The sequence below is a fragment of the Strongylocentrotus purpuratus genome, unplaced genomic scaffold (genome assembly GCF_000002235.5).
Source record: "Strongylocentrotus purpuratus isolate Spur 01 unplaced genomic scaffold, Spur_5.0 spur5_scaffold_16, whole genome shotgun sequence".
In the NCBI taxonomy this organism is placed as follows: domain Eukaryota; kingdom Metazoa; phylum Echinodermata; class Echinoidea; order Camarodonta; family Strongylocentrotidae; genus Strongylocentrotus; species Strongylocentrotus purpuratus.
In genome coordinates this window covers 19,255,871-19,272,608 of record NW_022145601.1, presented here as the reverse complement: position 1 = coordinate 19,272,608, position 16,738 = coordinate 19,255,871, and the positions used below count along the sequence as shown (strand labels likewise).

At 37.4% G+C, this 16,738-nt stretch overlaps 1 protein-coding gene across 1 annotated transcript; it reads left to right on the top strand.

Annotated features, from left to right (window-relative positions):
* Window positions 1-1,802: 1,802 nt before the first annotated feature.
* Window positions 1,803-13,526, top strand: LOC115924560 (cyclin-L1-like). The gene is made up of 10 exons (XM_030986984.1): window positions 1,803-2,045; window positions 2,982-3,056; window positions 3,318-3,427; window positions 3,998-4,118; window positions 4,786-4,850; window positions 10,161-10,260; window positions 10,776-10,880; window positions 11,606-11,756; window positions 12,230-12,347; window positions 12,713-13,526. The coding sequence occupies exons 1-10, from the start codon at window positions 1,830-1,832 to the stop codon at window positions 13,242-13,244; spliced, it is 1,593 nt and encodes a 530-aa protein (XP_030842844.1). The 5' UTR covers window positions 1,803-1,829; the 3' UTR covers window positions 13,245-13,526.
* The last annotated feature ends 3,212 nt before the right edge of the window (window positions 13,527-16,738 follow it).

Below are 16,738 nucleotides of genomic sequence, written 5' to 3'. Positions count from 1 at the left end.
TCGATTCCCCCAACAGCCAATCACAACACTCCAATTCCACTGAACTGGATATGTGTGCAAAGACAGCGATGATGCAATGTTTCAGAGAGTTGCAGATGATACAAGGTACAACGTAAGAGGGCAGTATTCATTTCCAGAGTTTGGGCCAGCGAGATTCGAGCGTCACTCTCCATCGTTGAAGATAAAACAATAAATTCTCATACCATCAAATGAATTTTATTCTGAATAATTATATGAAAGCTATAAAAAAAAAATATATGATTAACGATTTTGGTAGAAAACGAACAATATCCAAGGATAAAGCAAAGAAAATGGATAAATTGAGCGTAAAATTCCAACCCACGCGGTTATAAACCATGTTTCAAATTCAAGCACGTTTTTTGTTATTATGCTTAATATGTGAATGTAATATACAAATGTAATCATGTTATTATTATCTGTGATGTTCGTTTTACCAGCTGAGCACCCATTGTCCATTAATTTAAGTACGTGTACTTTTGTCTACATTGTAAGAAAGGGATAAACAGCACCACCCCATGTTTCTTTACTATTTCCCTTTTAATTGTTTGATTCATTTGGACTGGTCACTATTTATATCCGTCCTCCATTCATTACCACAAACTACTGGGGCCTACATCTTTATAAGCTTGCTTTCATGTAGGTCCCATCATAATTATTTCTCCTAAATCAGTATATTGACCACTTATCCTTATGTTATTTATTATGTATTATTGATTGTTATTGTATCACACAAAAACAACTTTATTTTGAAATGTATATGTAACATGAGAAATATGAAAATAAATGAAATGGAGAAGAAAAAAATTCCTGGAACATACAATCCAAGCTACGGCTTTTTTGAAAAGCAATTCCACATCGAGAACTCCTTATTAGTTTTAGTCAGATATTTTACGTCATATTCTGCTACAATTAAAGGAATATCGATCACAATAGTTAACAAGTTATGATTTTTTGTTTTTCCGTTAGATTTCATATCTTTCCATGATATTCTCGTCATCGATGCGCCTCAATTATGCGCTCTCGATTTGCACATAATGATGAGTTTGCTTTTCCACTTTTGTTGTATGTAATGTTCATGCTTCTGTTTATTCATACACATCATAGCAGTACATCGGGGCGCTTGCGCTTTACTCTTCATTATCATCTCCCTATTGTTTCCGTTTTCTCTTCCCTCTTTTCTCTCGAACTTTTGCATATTTTTTTATGCGCCCCTTAGATCAAGCACGTACCCCCCCCCCCCCCCCCCCCCCCCCCCCCCCCCCCCCCCCCCCCCCCCCCCCCCCCCCCCCCCTCTCTTCATTTTCACCAAATTTGCGACTGGCTCTATTGTGTAATGTTTGAAGCTCCTTGCTCTAATCATGGATTTTACTGGCATCCGTACTCTATGATATCATCAAGCTATTTAATCTAAATTCCTGTACTCAGTTTATGAATCAGCTCTGCTTTCTCTTTGTTACGATTGTTTGAAAATGTCCGGCCACGTGATCTGTTACCGGGAAGATGTGACGTCACGATCGTTTTCCACTTATATATTCCGTGAGCAATTAAACTAGTTCTATCACTATCGTCTAAGAGATCCTTCATTTCATCCAAAAATAGGTAATTGATATAAAAATTAATGTGAAATGAAAACGTAAACATACAGATGATCAATATTTTATTTGATTTAAACCCCAAATGGAATAAAATTGAGAGATCCAATCCATTGAATGGAAGAATCACATAAAATTATTTTTCGATATTAATCCGCAATCACTGGTTTCATCTACGTGCGCATGCGCTTCAACGTTTAGTCAGCGATTGCAAGTATGGCGGACGACGACAAGCCTTCAACTTTAGCGAAATCGTCAGAAATATCCTATGGAAATGTTATTATTACGCTTGACAATGTCCTTATACCTGACGCAAAACTCTCGCAAACCCCTTCTGCCAATGATGGCCTGGAAACGGAGACAGAAATGGATCTGAGAATCCTTGGATGTGAATTCATTCAGATGGCTGGGATTCTTCTCAAACTTCCTCAGGTAAAATTTAAAAAGCCATTCACCATGCATGTAGTAGGCCTAGGCCTATGTAAAACTACGTGTAAATCGACTTTTCAGTTTTAGTGCGTGCATCCCAATTAAAAAATTAAAAAACTTACTGAATCATTGTCAAGATTTTATACTTTAAGTCTGACTTCAGTTTTGAGATTTGTCAGTTGTTAGAACTTCATCACGTTTGATAATCTGTGAAATTTGTGTTGTCCATCAGTAATGTTCAAATTAGATGTTTTGATTTGTGAATGTGATTGTGTTCATGTTATTGTTAGCCTAAACAGAAACAAATTGTGACAATAAATTTAAATGAATCAATGATCATAATCTGAAGATTGTTGCCCAGTGGCAGTTTCCAGTAGGGGCGCTGGTCCGCGAATAAGGATCGTCAGCAATAAATGAGGATTGTCTTCGTAAACGCGGACAGATGCTTCCGCGAAAATAAGGATCATGCATCCGCATATTCGCTGACGATTCTGATGTCCGATCCGCGCGTTGGTGATGCGAAAAATGGATTCTGCGATGGTTTTCTTGTTGCATTTCACCATGACTTTTTGTAGAGACTCTCATGTTTATGAGTGATTATTCTTCGGGAAGACGGACGACCCATAAAACTTAAAAGTAGAGAGTGAATTGGGGGTAATTTATTACCCGGAATCTGTTTTTCACATTGCCAGCGCATGAATGGGAAACCCCCAGAGCGTGGATGAAAAAAAAGGTCTGTTTAAATGCAGACGGTCCTTATTTTTTCCTGGTTTATGAGAACAACCTCCACGTAAGGCTGACACCAAAACATCACTCGCATGAATTTCAAGTGTGCAACATTTTATGTCAATATCGTGATGATCACTCAGGAAGAGGAATGAATAAATGACCAACTTTGATGCTAAGACATAACATTTTTTTTTCTTCATATTTCTCCAGGTTGCTATGGCTACAGGACAGGTACTGTTTCAGAGGTTCTACTACTCAAAGTCATTGGTCAAGCATAACATGGAGGTGAGTAGCATCCATGCTAATTTATCCGGGAAACAAATTTTTAGACTGCATTCTACTCTCCTGTTAAGGTACATGTAAAGTTGAAGCTGTCAAGAAAACTATAGAAAATATGCTTTTAAATATCTGCAACAGTAAACCTTATTGATTTGTTGCATTTTATTCTGAATATAAATTAAGTAAAACTTTTGATAATATATCTTTTAATAACTTAAAAACAATTTCTATTTTGTATTGATTCTCTTGTGTTCTTTTCATCTGCAGACGGTTGCCATGGGTTGCATCAACCTAGCATCAAAGATAGAGGAGGCACCTAGGAGGTTGAGAGATGTCATAAATGTGTTCCATCATATACGACAGAAAAGGAACAATAAGTAAGTATGATAAACATGAAATTTGTCAATAATTTTTTTAAAGGGGATATCTCTGAAAAGCAATGACGGCATGTGTCGATTGATGTTTGCTCCATTTTAAGATCTGGGCACCATTCCATATAACTTAGCATTGATGGTAACCTTGTCATTTATAGTAACTTCCATGAAAACCTTGATTTGATTGGCTGTTGAGTGATGTTGCCATGGTAGTTAATATTGATAGCAAAGTTACCATCAGTAGTATGTTTTATGCTACAGGGCCCAGTTCCTGTCTTTGCTCAATGAGCGACCATGCAAGCAATTTCACTGACAATTTCTCACATTTCAATACAACAATAAGACATCGTTGTACTACTTGCCATTTTCAAAATTAGCTGTGTAATCTCAATAATATATGGGTTCTGCTGAAATACATGCAGTCTGTCGTAATCAAATTAAATTACGATGTGTTATTACTTCAATGATTGTAATAATTTGTTCAGCATGTGTCATTATGATGCATTTAGTTTGTCATATTACATGAAACATGTAGAGTATGTTATATATTCTTCCCATCTTTTCCCCCTCCAGAGCCTCTGAACCTATCATATCCGACCAAAAATATATCAACCTGAAAAATCAGGTGATCAAGGCTGAACGAAGATTACTCAAGGAACTTGGTTTCTGCGTCCACGTCAAGCATCCGCACAAGGTAAATATCAATACTAGAGGGTTGCTTGCAAAGTATTTTGACCAACTCACAACAAATCACAAGTGATTGCGACAAGAATGAGAACTCAATTTCCTTTTTTCGTTGGATTTATTTAGAGATAAAAGTATTTCATGGAAGAAAAAAAAAAGAGAAAATTGTTTGCTGATGTTATATTCTTTGCTTTGATACCAAATGAATGAAATAAGAATTCTTGGTACACATGTTATAAGAGAAAAGAAATTGTAGTCCATATCTTGAGAATTTAAATGCTGTTTCATAGACAGATTTTAAGTTGTGTGTAAGTCGAATATCTATGCAAGCAACCCTCATCCTATTTACATGTATTTCTGATGTTTGTTTACCCTTGAATAACCAATAATCTGTTGTTTTTCTCCTCCCATCATTCCATCATGTCGGTTGTTTTTTAACGATTTGTTGACTTTTCTTCATGCTCATGACGACAATAATTCTCATGTATTGTGTAACAATTGAATAACCTGCACCAATAACATGCTTTCTCTCCACTAGCAGATATTTTTATGAAGTATTTATTATATTCCAATGTGTTGATAGTCGAAGGCTCATGTATCCATCTTAATTGAAGATCCCATTTTCTAACTTGATTTGTGTGCCCTTTTCTTCCCTCCCTGCCCTTTCGTCACTGAAGATGATAGTGACGTACATACAGGCGCTGGAGTGTGAGTCCAATACTCAGCTCGTCCGGACGGCATGGTGAGTACACATCTCTTGTTTCTATGCCCTGCATATGGTGTTGTGATCAGAAGTGAATAATGTCCAAAATAAAGGCATCGTAATTAAATTTATCGTAAGAAAGGGAAGGATCGGGTTGTTTTGATTCCTACTTTCTCTAAAGGGAACAGGGGGATGGGATGGTAATACTTTCCTTCAGTAAATATCGGGTTTGATGGTTAATTTTAGTTCAACATGATGCGTTTAAGAAAGATTTAAGGTGGGAATAATGGTGTACATGTAGGACCAAACCGACATGCAGCTGAATAGTAAAATGATAGGAATAATATAGCTTCCAAATTGTGATTTTTAGGAAGGAAGGATTTTGGTGTCATGGGTGGGCGTAATGAACTCGTTATCTATAGTTACAGAGATAATTTGGCAGTAAAAGTTAAATATTCCTTACAGGCCTCCCATGTACAAATCGGTTATTTTCTCACCGAACTTGGTAGATCATGTAGCGTAGTTAAAAATCATGAGCTTAATATTAATGGGAAAAACTTCAGCAATTTACACATAAGTCTCATGTATCGGAAAAATAGCATTCTCAGTCAAGGGTGTTGAAGAAAGACATTTTGTTATTTGGGCTTTTAACTTACTTTGGTAAAATAACAAATAGATACTTTGTTTTGGCATCTGATAGTTGAGTTTTAGAATTCCTTACTGGAACTGCTTGCTACAACCATTTTTCATAGATGTTAATTCATGATAATTTACAAAGGTTTTTTTAGGGTATATGTTCCAGGTTCCATTCACTTCTGACCACACCACCCATGCAAATATACAACTCTTTGAAAAAATGTGCCTTACATATTTTCTGTTTAAAAAAGATCTTTCTTTTACTAAAATTCTGACAGCTGTGCTTTTGTATGGTCATGCAAATTGCTTAGAAGTTAAACATGAGTCTGTGAAGCTATGTGAAAGTTAATTAAAGGGTTATCAAAAGAAATTTTAAACTATTTTCAAAATGTTAAATTGTGTGTGCTTTGACATTTTAGGGCAGGAAATAATGGATTATTATCCTCTTTTAATGTGTTATGGCAGATAAAATCTCTTTATTATGAACGGTTTAGTGTTTCATGATCAATTCTTGTTTGCATGCTGGGAAATTGACTGACAACTTAGTTCAAAATGCTTCCAGTTACACTAATTAAGTGTTATTTTGTTGCTGTAGATAAACAAAACCATGGGTGGGGAGTAACAAAGACAATTGCCCTAATGTTGTTTGATTTACTATTGTATTTCGTGTTCCAGAGATGTAATGTTTGTTCTTTGGAGTTTGCATAACCATTTACTACTTATTTCTCACAAGTATACTTCTAGTAGTTGTTTAAGTCATGTTGTAATGGAAGTAGGCTCCATAAAAATATAGGATAGTGGTTAATGCCTATTTATTTTATTTTATCCCCCTCCATCTAAAGATGTAGGTTGGTAAGTAGAGAAAATCACTTCTCTCCAAACGGCGTGTGTTACGCACACAACCTTCGCACACGCCTGCTCAACATCACCAGGTCACTTCAGCCAGCCAGCCAGCTGGGGGGCCTTGCCCCACAAGGACTGGACAGCTGACCGACTGGCATGTGGCTACGTCCGTCCAAGCTCTCCCCCTGGTCATTTCCTCTCAGTCGTCTGAGTAAAGGAGGTGTGCACTCCGTTGGTCTCGTGGGTTCCTTACAGAATGGTCTTCTCACTGCCTGTCTACACACAAGAGGACATCACTTTTGTCAGGTATACCAGTACGGTATACCACAGGGTGGTGTTCTTTCATTATTTGTTTTTATTTATTTTGTTTAATTGCTTTGCTTCATTCAAAAATTAATTCTTTTTGTTGCCTTTTTAAGGACTGTGATGAGTACAGTAAGTTGTAGTTGGTGGAGATGATTTGAATTTCCTCATGCATAGATGTTAAGAAATTGATTTTCAAAACGTATTTAAATGTGTTTACTAATTACAAGATGTCAATAATTGAGCAAATGGGTGGTATATGATAATTAGACATCAAAGTAGATTTTTACAGAGTATTTCAGTTGTCATATTAAGTACATCTAATTAAATCTTTTGAATATTAAGCTCCATTTACAAAGGCAATAGGAATGTTCATATTTTACACAAATTGATTTGCTTCTACATGTATATGTAGGCAAAAGAATGTAAAACTTAGTTGAAAAATGAAAGGTTTGGAATGACATTTTTTCCTTAATCTTATTAGTTACTCAGCAGTTTCAAGGAAATGATACAAGAGATCATGCTTCTAGTGTAGATGCTAAGTTGGATGTTTAATTAAACATATGTTATTATGCTAGCATATTTAAGTGAGCTTAAGTAAGGTACAGTTGCTTAGAAATAGCCATCGCACATGCTCAATTGTGTTGATGACTCTTCTATAGACTCTTTACAGATCGGTGATTAAAAACCTTTCAAGTCTTCCATGAAACCATCGGCGTTGGACCTTATGTGAACAATATCAAGACATTTGGAAACGAACCCTTGACAGAATTCTGGACACGACTGGAGTGGAACAATGCAAGGTCACCCAGAGATCATCCAGATTGAAGGTCAACCTGGCTCATTTAAGAATGAGCTTCAAGCGACCTGCCCCTGGAATCCCAAAAATTTGTCATCACAGTTCACACAAAGCTTGGTACGAAATAGGTGAACCTGTTTCAGTGCTAGGCCAGAACTTCAGAACCAAAAAACACATCACTTGCAGCATGTCACAATCGAGCTCAAAGCTTGGTTGCATGAACGAGTTCCAAGAAGAAGATATGCATGTTTTCTGATTATTGTTACACAAAAGCATGATCAAATTCATCTTTCTTGTGTAACACACTGTTACTAGAGATTTAGATTTATTGATGATGATAAGTTCCATGTCCATTGCAAATGTATTAACGTGCTTTGAAACATGTGTTATTCATGTCCCAGTACCCGTACATGATTTTGTAGACTTTTGCAGATGTGGAGATCTTGAAAACCTGATGACAGATGTGGAGATTATGAAACCCTGATGAAAGAGCTTTGTCCTACCCGGGACTAGACTCGAGATGTAGACCATCCATACAAGGAAATTCTTTGGAGGAAACATTGACTGTTCAGAAGTCAGATGATCATCTTCACATTATTCTGTGAAGCGCTTGAACTGGAGATGACTGCTACGGCCAAGGATGCAGTTCTTTGTGTTGATTTAAAGATTGTGCAATGGTGTCTGTTCTTTCTTGAGCTTGTATAACCTTGCAGATAGCAGACAGTGAATTTGGACAACCTTCATAACCTACACTCGCCTGAAGAGATGGTCAATGGTGGATGGAGAGACATTTTTAGAAAAGACTGCAGATTTGATGATGATCATCATCATTGATGAGGCACAATAAAGTAAGATGGTAGTGATGAATGCATAATGTAAGCCGAATCACAAATCGAAACATGGTATTCAGGAAGACTGAACAAAAGACATGGCTGTTGCTGCCAGCTATTCTGGCACATACACCCTTTAGGTATATATAAGCTTTAAAAAACGGAATATTATAAAGGGGGAAGGGTCAGAATGTGTTGTGATCAGGTTTTTAAGAGCTTGAACGAATAGGCAGTGAAATGGTATTCCCAAACGGCAATGTGCCTACACATCTGTTTGCTAGCAATTTTCTCTTGCAATAAATGCATTAGATCATGTCTACTCGGCATATGATACTGATAGGCAGTCTAGTCCTATGTATTTATCTAATTTCTTGAAGATGGTTGAGAAAAAAATGGCACAATCCCTATCATACTGCTGGCTCATGCCCTCTTGTTAATATTCCTTGTAATTGCATTAGAACTATTGTTTCTAAGTAATAACTATTAGAACTAAGTAAGGAAAGTCTAACCAGGCTGCTACATTACAAAGTACTTGCCCAGGCAGCTAGCAATCGAGTAAGGAATTTTTACTCGCTGTGGTTTCAACTTGCTTCTTTATTTGATCAAACTTAATTGTTTATTCCAACCCCCCCGTAAAAAACAACAACACAGATTTATATGACAGATTATTTGCCAATCCTGTATTGCAATGACTGTTGACATAAATATTACTATCCGTAGTTTGTGTGCCGATCCCTCAAATTTTGAATAGCATTGTTATGCTCACCTGATATAGGTAAGTAAAATTTACTCAAGATTTTTGCCCCTGGTCTTTGGGCAGGTATTTTGATGGCAAGCACTCTGGTCTGTACTTGTAGGGTGCGTTCAAGCGATTTTTTTAAAGCTAGAATCACAAACCTGAATCGCATATCAAAATGCTGTTAAAAACATAGTTACTGCAGGAGAGCATTCAAGCAATTTTTCATCAACACTGATTCTCGCTCATTTCAAGTCCAGCCACTGCAGTTTGACCCAGAAAGTATAGGTCAACTTTGCCGCGTGCTTTCTGAATTTGTTTACGGTCGACTGTTGGCCGAACCGAAAGCAGGCCACGATAATGACGTTATAGAATCATGTTCGAGATCTCTGTTCGTTCAAGCGAATTTTAGCGACCGTGATTCTGCAGAATCGCGATTCAAAACGCATCTTTTTCAGCGTTTCATGTTTGCATTTTAAACACGTTAATTTTTACGATCGACAAAAAAAAATCGCTGGAACTTAACCATGTTTTAAACATGGTCTTTGAAAATCGTGTTTCTAGGGTAAAAAAGTGTCGCTTGAACGCACCCTTAGAACTAGAAAATTTTGTGTTTGGAATACTTTGTACTAGGTATGTATAAACGTGTAGTTGTAGTGTTGAGTACATGTAACCAAGTGTGTAAGGCAGTGAGAAGGTTGATTGAGCAAGTGAAACCATTGTCCCACGGAAAGAACCAGGAGTGCACTCTTCATTTCTTATGACGATGATGAGAATATTGACGGATAGTTTCTACTGGCGGAGTGATCAGGTGATTTGAAGGGCGTGTGGATGGTAAAACGCCAAAGCTTGGTAAGCAGAAACCTTTGATTTTATATGCTGCATCAAACACAATCGCCCACAAAACCGGTCGGTATTCTGTAAAGATGCATGAAGTTGGAGATTCCAACTTGGACTTTCTTATAGCAGTAAACCAAATTTACCATGACCAGTTGACAGCAGTTGCATTCTGTAAAGTTGCAGGAATTTCGAGCAACTTCTCCAATTTTCTGTTCACAATAAACAAAAGCTTCATATTCCTGAGTTAAGGAGACTGCCTAGAACTGATTCATATTCTGTAGAATATCGATTAGCACCACATATTGTTCTTCTTGAAAACGTTGATCTAAATTTCTGTCACTATGTTTGCTCTTCTTGTGCAGGAACTACATGAATGACAGTCTAAGGACAGACGTCTTTGTTCGCTACACCCCAGAGACCGTGGCATGTGCTTGTATATCCCTCTCTGCTAGGCAAATTGGAGTAAGTATTAATGCTTAAAAATTATGGGGTCCTTTTCTTTTTATATTTCTCCTGTGTCCAGTAAGTGGTACAGTATCTTCAGTGGAGCAGTTGTGACAAATGCCAATTCAAGTTCTTTGCATTCTGTTGGTTTGCTTCTTGACATGACAAGGTTCCATTATAGTGTTCGCGATCTAAGAGGTTCCAATTGTTATCATTAATTAACAATCGAGAATGAAATGTTTAGGATTCTTTTGAACTTGTCTGGCACCTTGAGCAGTTCTACCATAGCATGTGTTTAGGCACCTTTAAGTGAACGTATCTGTATTGCACCAAAGAGGTTTATCTGCACCAGCTATGACATGAGTCTGATAAAGCTTGTTCAGCATGGCAGGCGAAAAACTTACAGAAACAGATATTTTTCTACAGATAGTGAAGAAAGAACTAATTTTCAAATATCCGGTATGTAAGTAATGTGCAGCTAGTCCTTCACACGGACAGTTAACATTTAATCTTATTTTTTTAAATCTCCTCAGCTACCTCTGCCTAGCAATCCTCCATGGTATGGACTTATGGGAGCCACAGATGAACAGGTAGAAGACATCTCCCTCATCATCCTCCGATTGTACACCAGGAAGATCGTAAGTATCCCTCCCTCCCTTGTTTACATTATTGTATGGTTGAAAATGTTCAGCCTTCTACACTGTTATCTTTTTGTAGTTCAGGATAATAACGCCTAGCTAAATCTTGGAGTAAAACTCATGAACCTCTAAATTTACATATTGTCCTGCTGTGGCACAGGAATTAACCTGGCATTGTTTTCCTTTATTAACAAACGATGTAATGTAATGTCTAATAAAGCTTACAGCATGGCAGGCAAATACTTACCGGAACAGATACTAATCTACCGATACAATTGTAATTGCTCAATATTTTCTTGTGCATGTATATGACGCTATAATTGTAGAATTTGATGCAATATATGCCTTTTTGTTCAATAATTTTCAGTTATTCATATTTCTATTATCAACGATTTGCTTATCAAGTTATCCAGGGCTTGTCATTCCATAGGATGAAGATGGAACACAGCACCTGCATTTGATCTACATGTAGTTTGTTATAAAGGATGTACAGTCAAACCTGCTTTAGTGACCACCTGTCTACAAAGACCACATTTTTTGTTTCCCTCGAAAATGGTTTCTCATCGAAACATGTACTATAGGCACCTGTACATAAAGACCACCTGCCTATAAAAACACTTTTCTTGTCTCCCTTGGGTGGTCTTTGTAGACAGGTTTCACTGAATATTATGATGTGATTGGCCTTGCACTGAGTATGAACTCCCTCCCTCCATTGATCCCTACAGAAAAGCTATGAATACTTGGACAAGAAGGTGGAGCGATGTCGGATGGTCATCCAGGAGGCCAAGCTCAGGGCCAAAGGTCACCTGGCGGAGTCTGGAGCCAACAGTCAGACAGGGACCCCCAGCAGCTTCTCACCTCACACATCAAGACCAAGTGAGTATTCCTCCAGTTCAGTCCGCTGATAAGGTTCAATTTACGTGACAGAAGCTCTTATACTATCGTGAAAGAAAAAAGGTTCCTGAAGATCTGCAGTTTTTTAAACGTGGATTTAAATTATGATGACATTATTTGGTTTATCATAAACACATAATTTTTTTACCATGGCCATCGCTCTGAACTTGACTTGTATTTATGCCTCATACAGTTATTTTCAGATGAGTCCATTACTTCTGTTTCTCATGTATCATATTTTTATGACAAATTTGTTAATGACAATATTTATTTTTCAAAAATTGTGAACATTGTATTTCAATCTACTTCTTGTTCACAAATTCTTTTAGCCAGTACTGCTGTTTAAAAAAAAACAACATTATCTTTGATGTATTTCCATCCTATTGCTGTCATAAACCGAGTCTCCTCTGACCCCATGGACTATTAATGACATTTTTTTCTTCACCCCTACACAGGTTCGCCCAAATTGAACAACGACTCTCCAAGTGGTCTGCCTAAGATGTACAAAGTCAACTCTAATTCTATCAAGGAGGAAGCTCACTCTGGATCGGCCTCAGGAAGCACCAAGAGCAGGTAGGTCTAGCGATTTGAGTCTCTGGAATTCATTTTAAAGTATAGATGGTGCCAATGTTTGCGTTTGATCTTTATTCTTACATCCAGGATTGGATGGTTATGCAAAAGATGAAATCCTGATATTACATGAGAATAAATGAAAGATCTCCCTCCAAATTTACATCTACAGAATTTTTCCCATTTCCTGATTTTGTTGTTGTTGAAAGATGGCTAAAACTAATGATTAACCTTTCTCTCAGTAAACCCTCTTCAAGGCTAAAAGTACTGGAGTACATTTTGGTAATAAAAAGATATTTTCAACAGACGAGAAGTTTCATTTATTCAGAGACATCACTGTCCTCTTTTTCATCCTTTTTCTTTTACAGGGAAAATGGCAAAGCAGACAAACACAAAAGGACCCCGTCTTCGTCTATCTCGACCAGAAGCCGATCTTCAAGTCGTGGTCGTAGATCCAACAGCCACGACTCTGCCATGGACAGGCATTCCTCCCGGGACCGAAGCTCACGGAGTCGGAGCACCTCACCTCGCAATAACCGCAAACGGCAATCAAGCAGCAAGCGCAAGAGGGATGACCACAAGCGCAGCCGGCGGGACCGCTCCGTCAGCCCCAAGCACCGCCACGGGCACAAGACGAAACGGAACCGGACCCCGCCCCGCGGCTACAGCAGCCGAAGCAGGTCGAGATCGAGGAGCAGGTCGCGGGAGCGTCGGCACAAGCGCCACTATAGCCCATACAATGACTCTACCAAAGAATCCTCCCACTCTCGCCACAAGAGTAGGAGCAAACACAGAAGGGAGCGGTCCACGTCCCGCTCTAGATCCCCTATATCGCGCTCCCGTAAATCATCCAAAAGAGACTCTGGGAGATCCCATGCCAATGACCATCGGAGAAGGTGACGTCAATTTATCTCTGTGCCTTGAATGAAGAATATGTTGTATCATCGATGTTTATCAATGACTTTATAATGTGTAAGTAAAGATATAAACAGGATCGTCTTTATAGTACAGTACCATTTATAATTAATGTAAAGATTAAGATTTGATGAGATGAAGGGTGGAAAGTCTGGATTCTACATGTTGAGGCGTGCATTGTCAAATTGCTCAGGATGAAAATAACTTTTTTGTGTGTTTACAGAAAATTTGATGACATGTTTTTCACCCTTGGTATCACTTTTTTTTTTTAAAGAAATTGGTATATAATATGTTTCTGTTAATCAAGAACTGAAATGCCAAATAAAGGTAATGAACTAAGGATCTTGAAATATGCTGCTAAATTAAATCGAAGAAGAATGTGCTTGTACTATTTTAAGATACATGTAGTTCACTCTTTGAAGTGATAGAAATTCATGCAGGACCTGTACTGGTAGTAATGTATCTGGATACATTGGTAAATGCAACCGTTATTTTCAAATCTTTATAAACATTTTCTTCCTGTTAGCTACCAGGGACCCGTTTCACAAAGCCTTTTTTCAATGACAAACGACAAAAATCAGTGACAAATCTGGTGATAACCAATCAGAAGCAAGGATTTCAGTAGCTTATAACAAAATCTTACAATTGGCGCTGATGACAAGTTTTGTGAAACGCCCCCCAGTTATCTTTGGTTAGACCTAAAGAGAGGGAGCAGCAATATGGAAGATTGTTTTCTTTATACCAAATGCACTACAGTGTATTTTCAAATGTATATTTCCCCCTGAATTTTATGTTTAACGCACCCTATGAACAAGTTTCCCCTCACCCCATCAAAAAACAGTTGATATCAAATGAAGGAGAAAAGAATTGTATATTAGCATTTTGTTACTTGTAACAAATGTTCTAGATGCGTTAATCAGGCTAGCATGATATTTGAAAGGGGGGGGGGGGTATGGATTCTAGAAATATGATACACACAAGATTCTTTCATTTTTATAGTAGGGATAATTAAAAGAATCAATTAAATCATGCAGTCTTGTATGGCACTGTTGCTATCTGTTTAAGATTTAAAATTGTTTCATTTGTTGATAAAAGAGAACATTCCTGTCATATATTCTTATTTCTCCCCCATGCATGATGTTGTTTCTTTGTGTGGACAGTAGGTAACTGTTTGATAGCTATACTATTATACTTTGTGCTGTTATGTTGTGTTATCTGTTACTACAAATGGCAGATTTATTAGCAATGCTGCAGTGGCTTATATTCGACAATACCTCTTATGTTTACAATATTTTAACGGTACTAATTCATATATTAAATTTACATAAGGGGAATGAGAGCGAAACTCGTCTTTGCCCATAACTTCACAGAATATTTTTAAAAAAACTGAAAATAGAGAGAGTAGTAACTATATATAGATATTCATAGACTGGACTGGGATAACTCCAAATTTCTTATTTGTCAGACAGCTGCTGAGCAATTGAGCATGATTAAAATTTCGTGAGAAAAGTTTTTACCCTGGTTTGTCATGCAATTAAATTAAATAATACTTTGGACCTTTGCTAAGACTGCATGGATATGCGTTTTGGATGTGTCCTGAATTTAACAATTAAAAAAAAGAAAAGAAAAGAAAATTAAATATTTCTTTGGACCTTTATTGAAAAACTGCATGGATATGTGTTTTGGATGTGTCCTCAATTTAACATTTGAAGAAGAAAAAAAAAAAGGTTCATGATATGGTATTGTATCTATAGTTTAAAAAGAAGAAAATGTGTAGTATTGCTGTTAAAGGTAAAGACCAGTTATGGTCATGCGATTGCATTGTGAAAGAAACGTTGTGGAATCGATCAGAAAAGGTTGATCATCTTGCGTCTGCAAGGTTCTGGAATCATCAAAATGATAAGAAATTTGGCCCATTCTTCGTAAAGTTACAGGCACTATACACAGAAAGATGTATATGGGACTACCCTATATCTCTCACAGACCATGAGAGAAACAAATTTATCAAATATATGAATTAGTAGTTGGTTTCCCGGCAAATTTTTTATCATCATGTATTAATCAAAACATATTCTTTCACATGATTGGTAATGAGAGCTTCCATTTCATTTTTTGAAATTGGGGCGTTTCCAATACTGGTCTTTACCTTTAATGGCCTGATCAGATATGACGCGATAAAGTGCCTCCAAAAAAAACACCACTTTATTTCACATGTAAATGAATGGCAACTGTGCTTAGCAAAGGTCATGAGCATGTTCACAGAATTCTGCATTGCAAGATAGGAAATGTGTAACGTATTGCACTTTACATCATTACGAATTTACCACGTTTTTCCCGCATCGAATCTGAACGAGGCTTCAATTTGCACTTTGCTCTGCAAATTCACTCTAAAGTCTGCATACTGGTAAAATATCTGCACCTATTAGCTACTCTTCATGGGTTGGATTGTCCGATAATGAAGAAGAAAAATATTTGTTGTCCTCACAATAATATAGTTATGAATTCCTGATCGTTTCTGATATTTCTTTTTCCTATTAATATTTTTAACGATGTCGAAGAGTCCCTTCTCTTCCTATGATTGTACACGATATTTTTTTTATAAAGGTTACTGAAAACAAGTTTGGTCATGTTATGTGTCGAACAAATCAATGTGTACGGTTATTTGTTATGAGTTGAACATGAATTTTACTTTTAAGGAGTTTTGTTAATTGATAAGATAACTAGTATTGCTGTTGCCAAGCTGTTTGACTGTATTGAATTTTCTTTTGTAATAAAGTCATCACTTCCCTTTGGGAATGAGACAAATATAAATACATAGAACTAAAAGTATCCTCATTTCTGTAATTTGCATGCATTTTCGTAATATAACCAAATTTAATGCATACCGTACGTCTTTGTAAAGTGCCTCAATGCAAACATTTCATTCATCTCGCCTGTAATGCATCCCAAAATCTTTTGATTTCACCTAATTGAAATATTACCGAAAAGAAGAATATTCAAAACTAAACAAATTCAGACCACCCTGACACAAAACATTATCCATGCATGCACACACACATCGACCTGGTAACATAATAGGGACTTGTGTGCCTTAAAAGGACGCCACACGTAGCAGTCTACCATGTCGACGTTCAAATCGAAAAGTCCCTAATGTCACATCACAAACAACCCACGCTTTGCACAGGCCTACAGGATGGAGGTTTCTGGAAGCAAACCAACTTCCTGACATATCCACACCCACGTGCTTACGCCCACACACACCCTTATATCAAATATCTATCATATAATACTTAACCCACCCAGGCGCGGATCCAGGATTTCTTAGGGGTGGGGGCCCAGATTTGAAAATCGTGCCGGCCAATATTTCGCTCAGCGGGGTGGGGTGGGGAGGGGGGGGGGGGGGGGGGGGGGGGGGAGTGAGCACTTATTTTGTTTGGCCCTCCAAAAATTGAAAAAAATCGCATTCCCCCCCCCCTGAA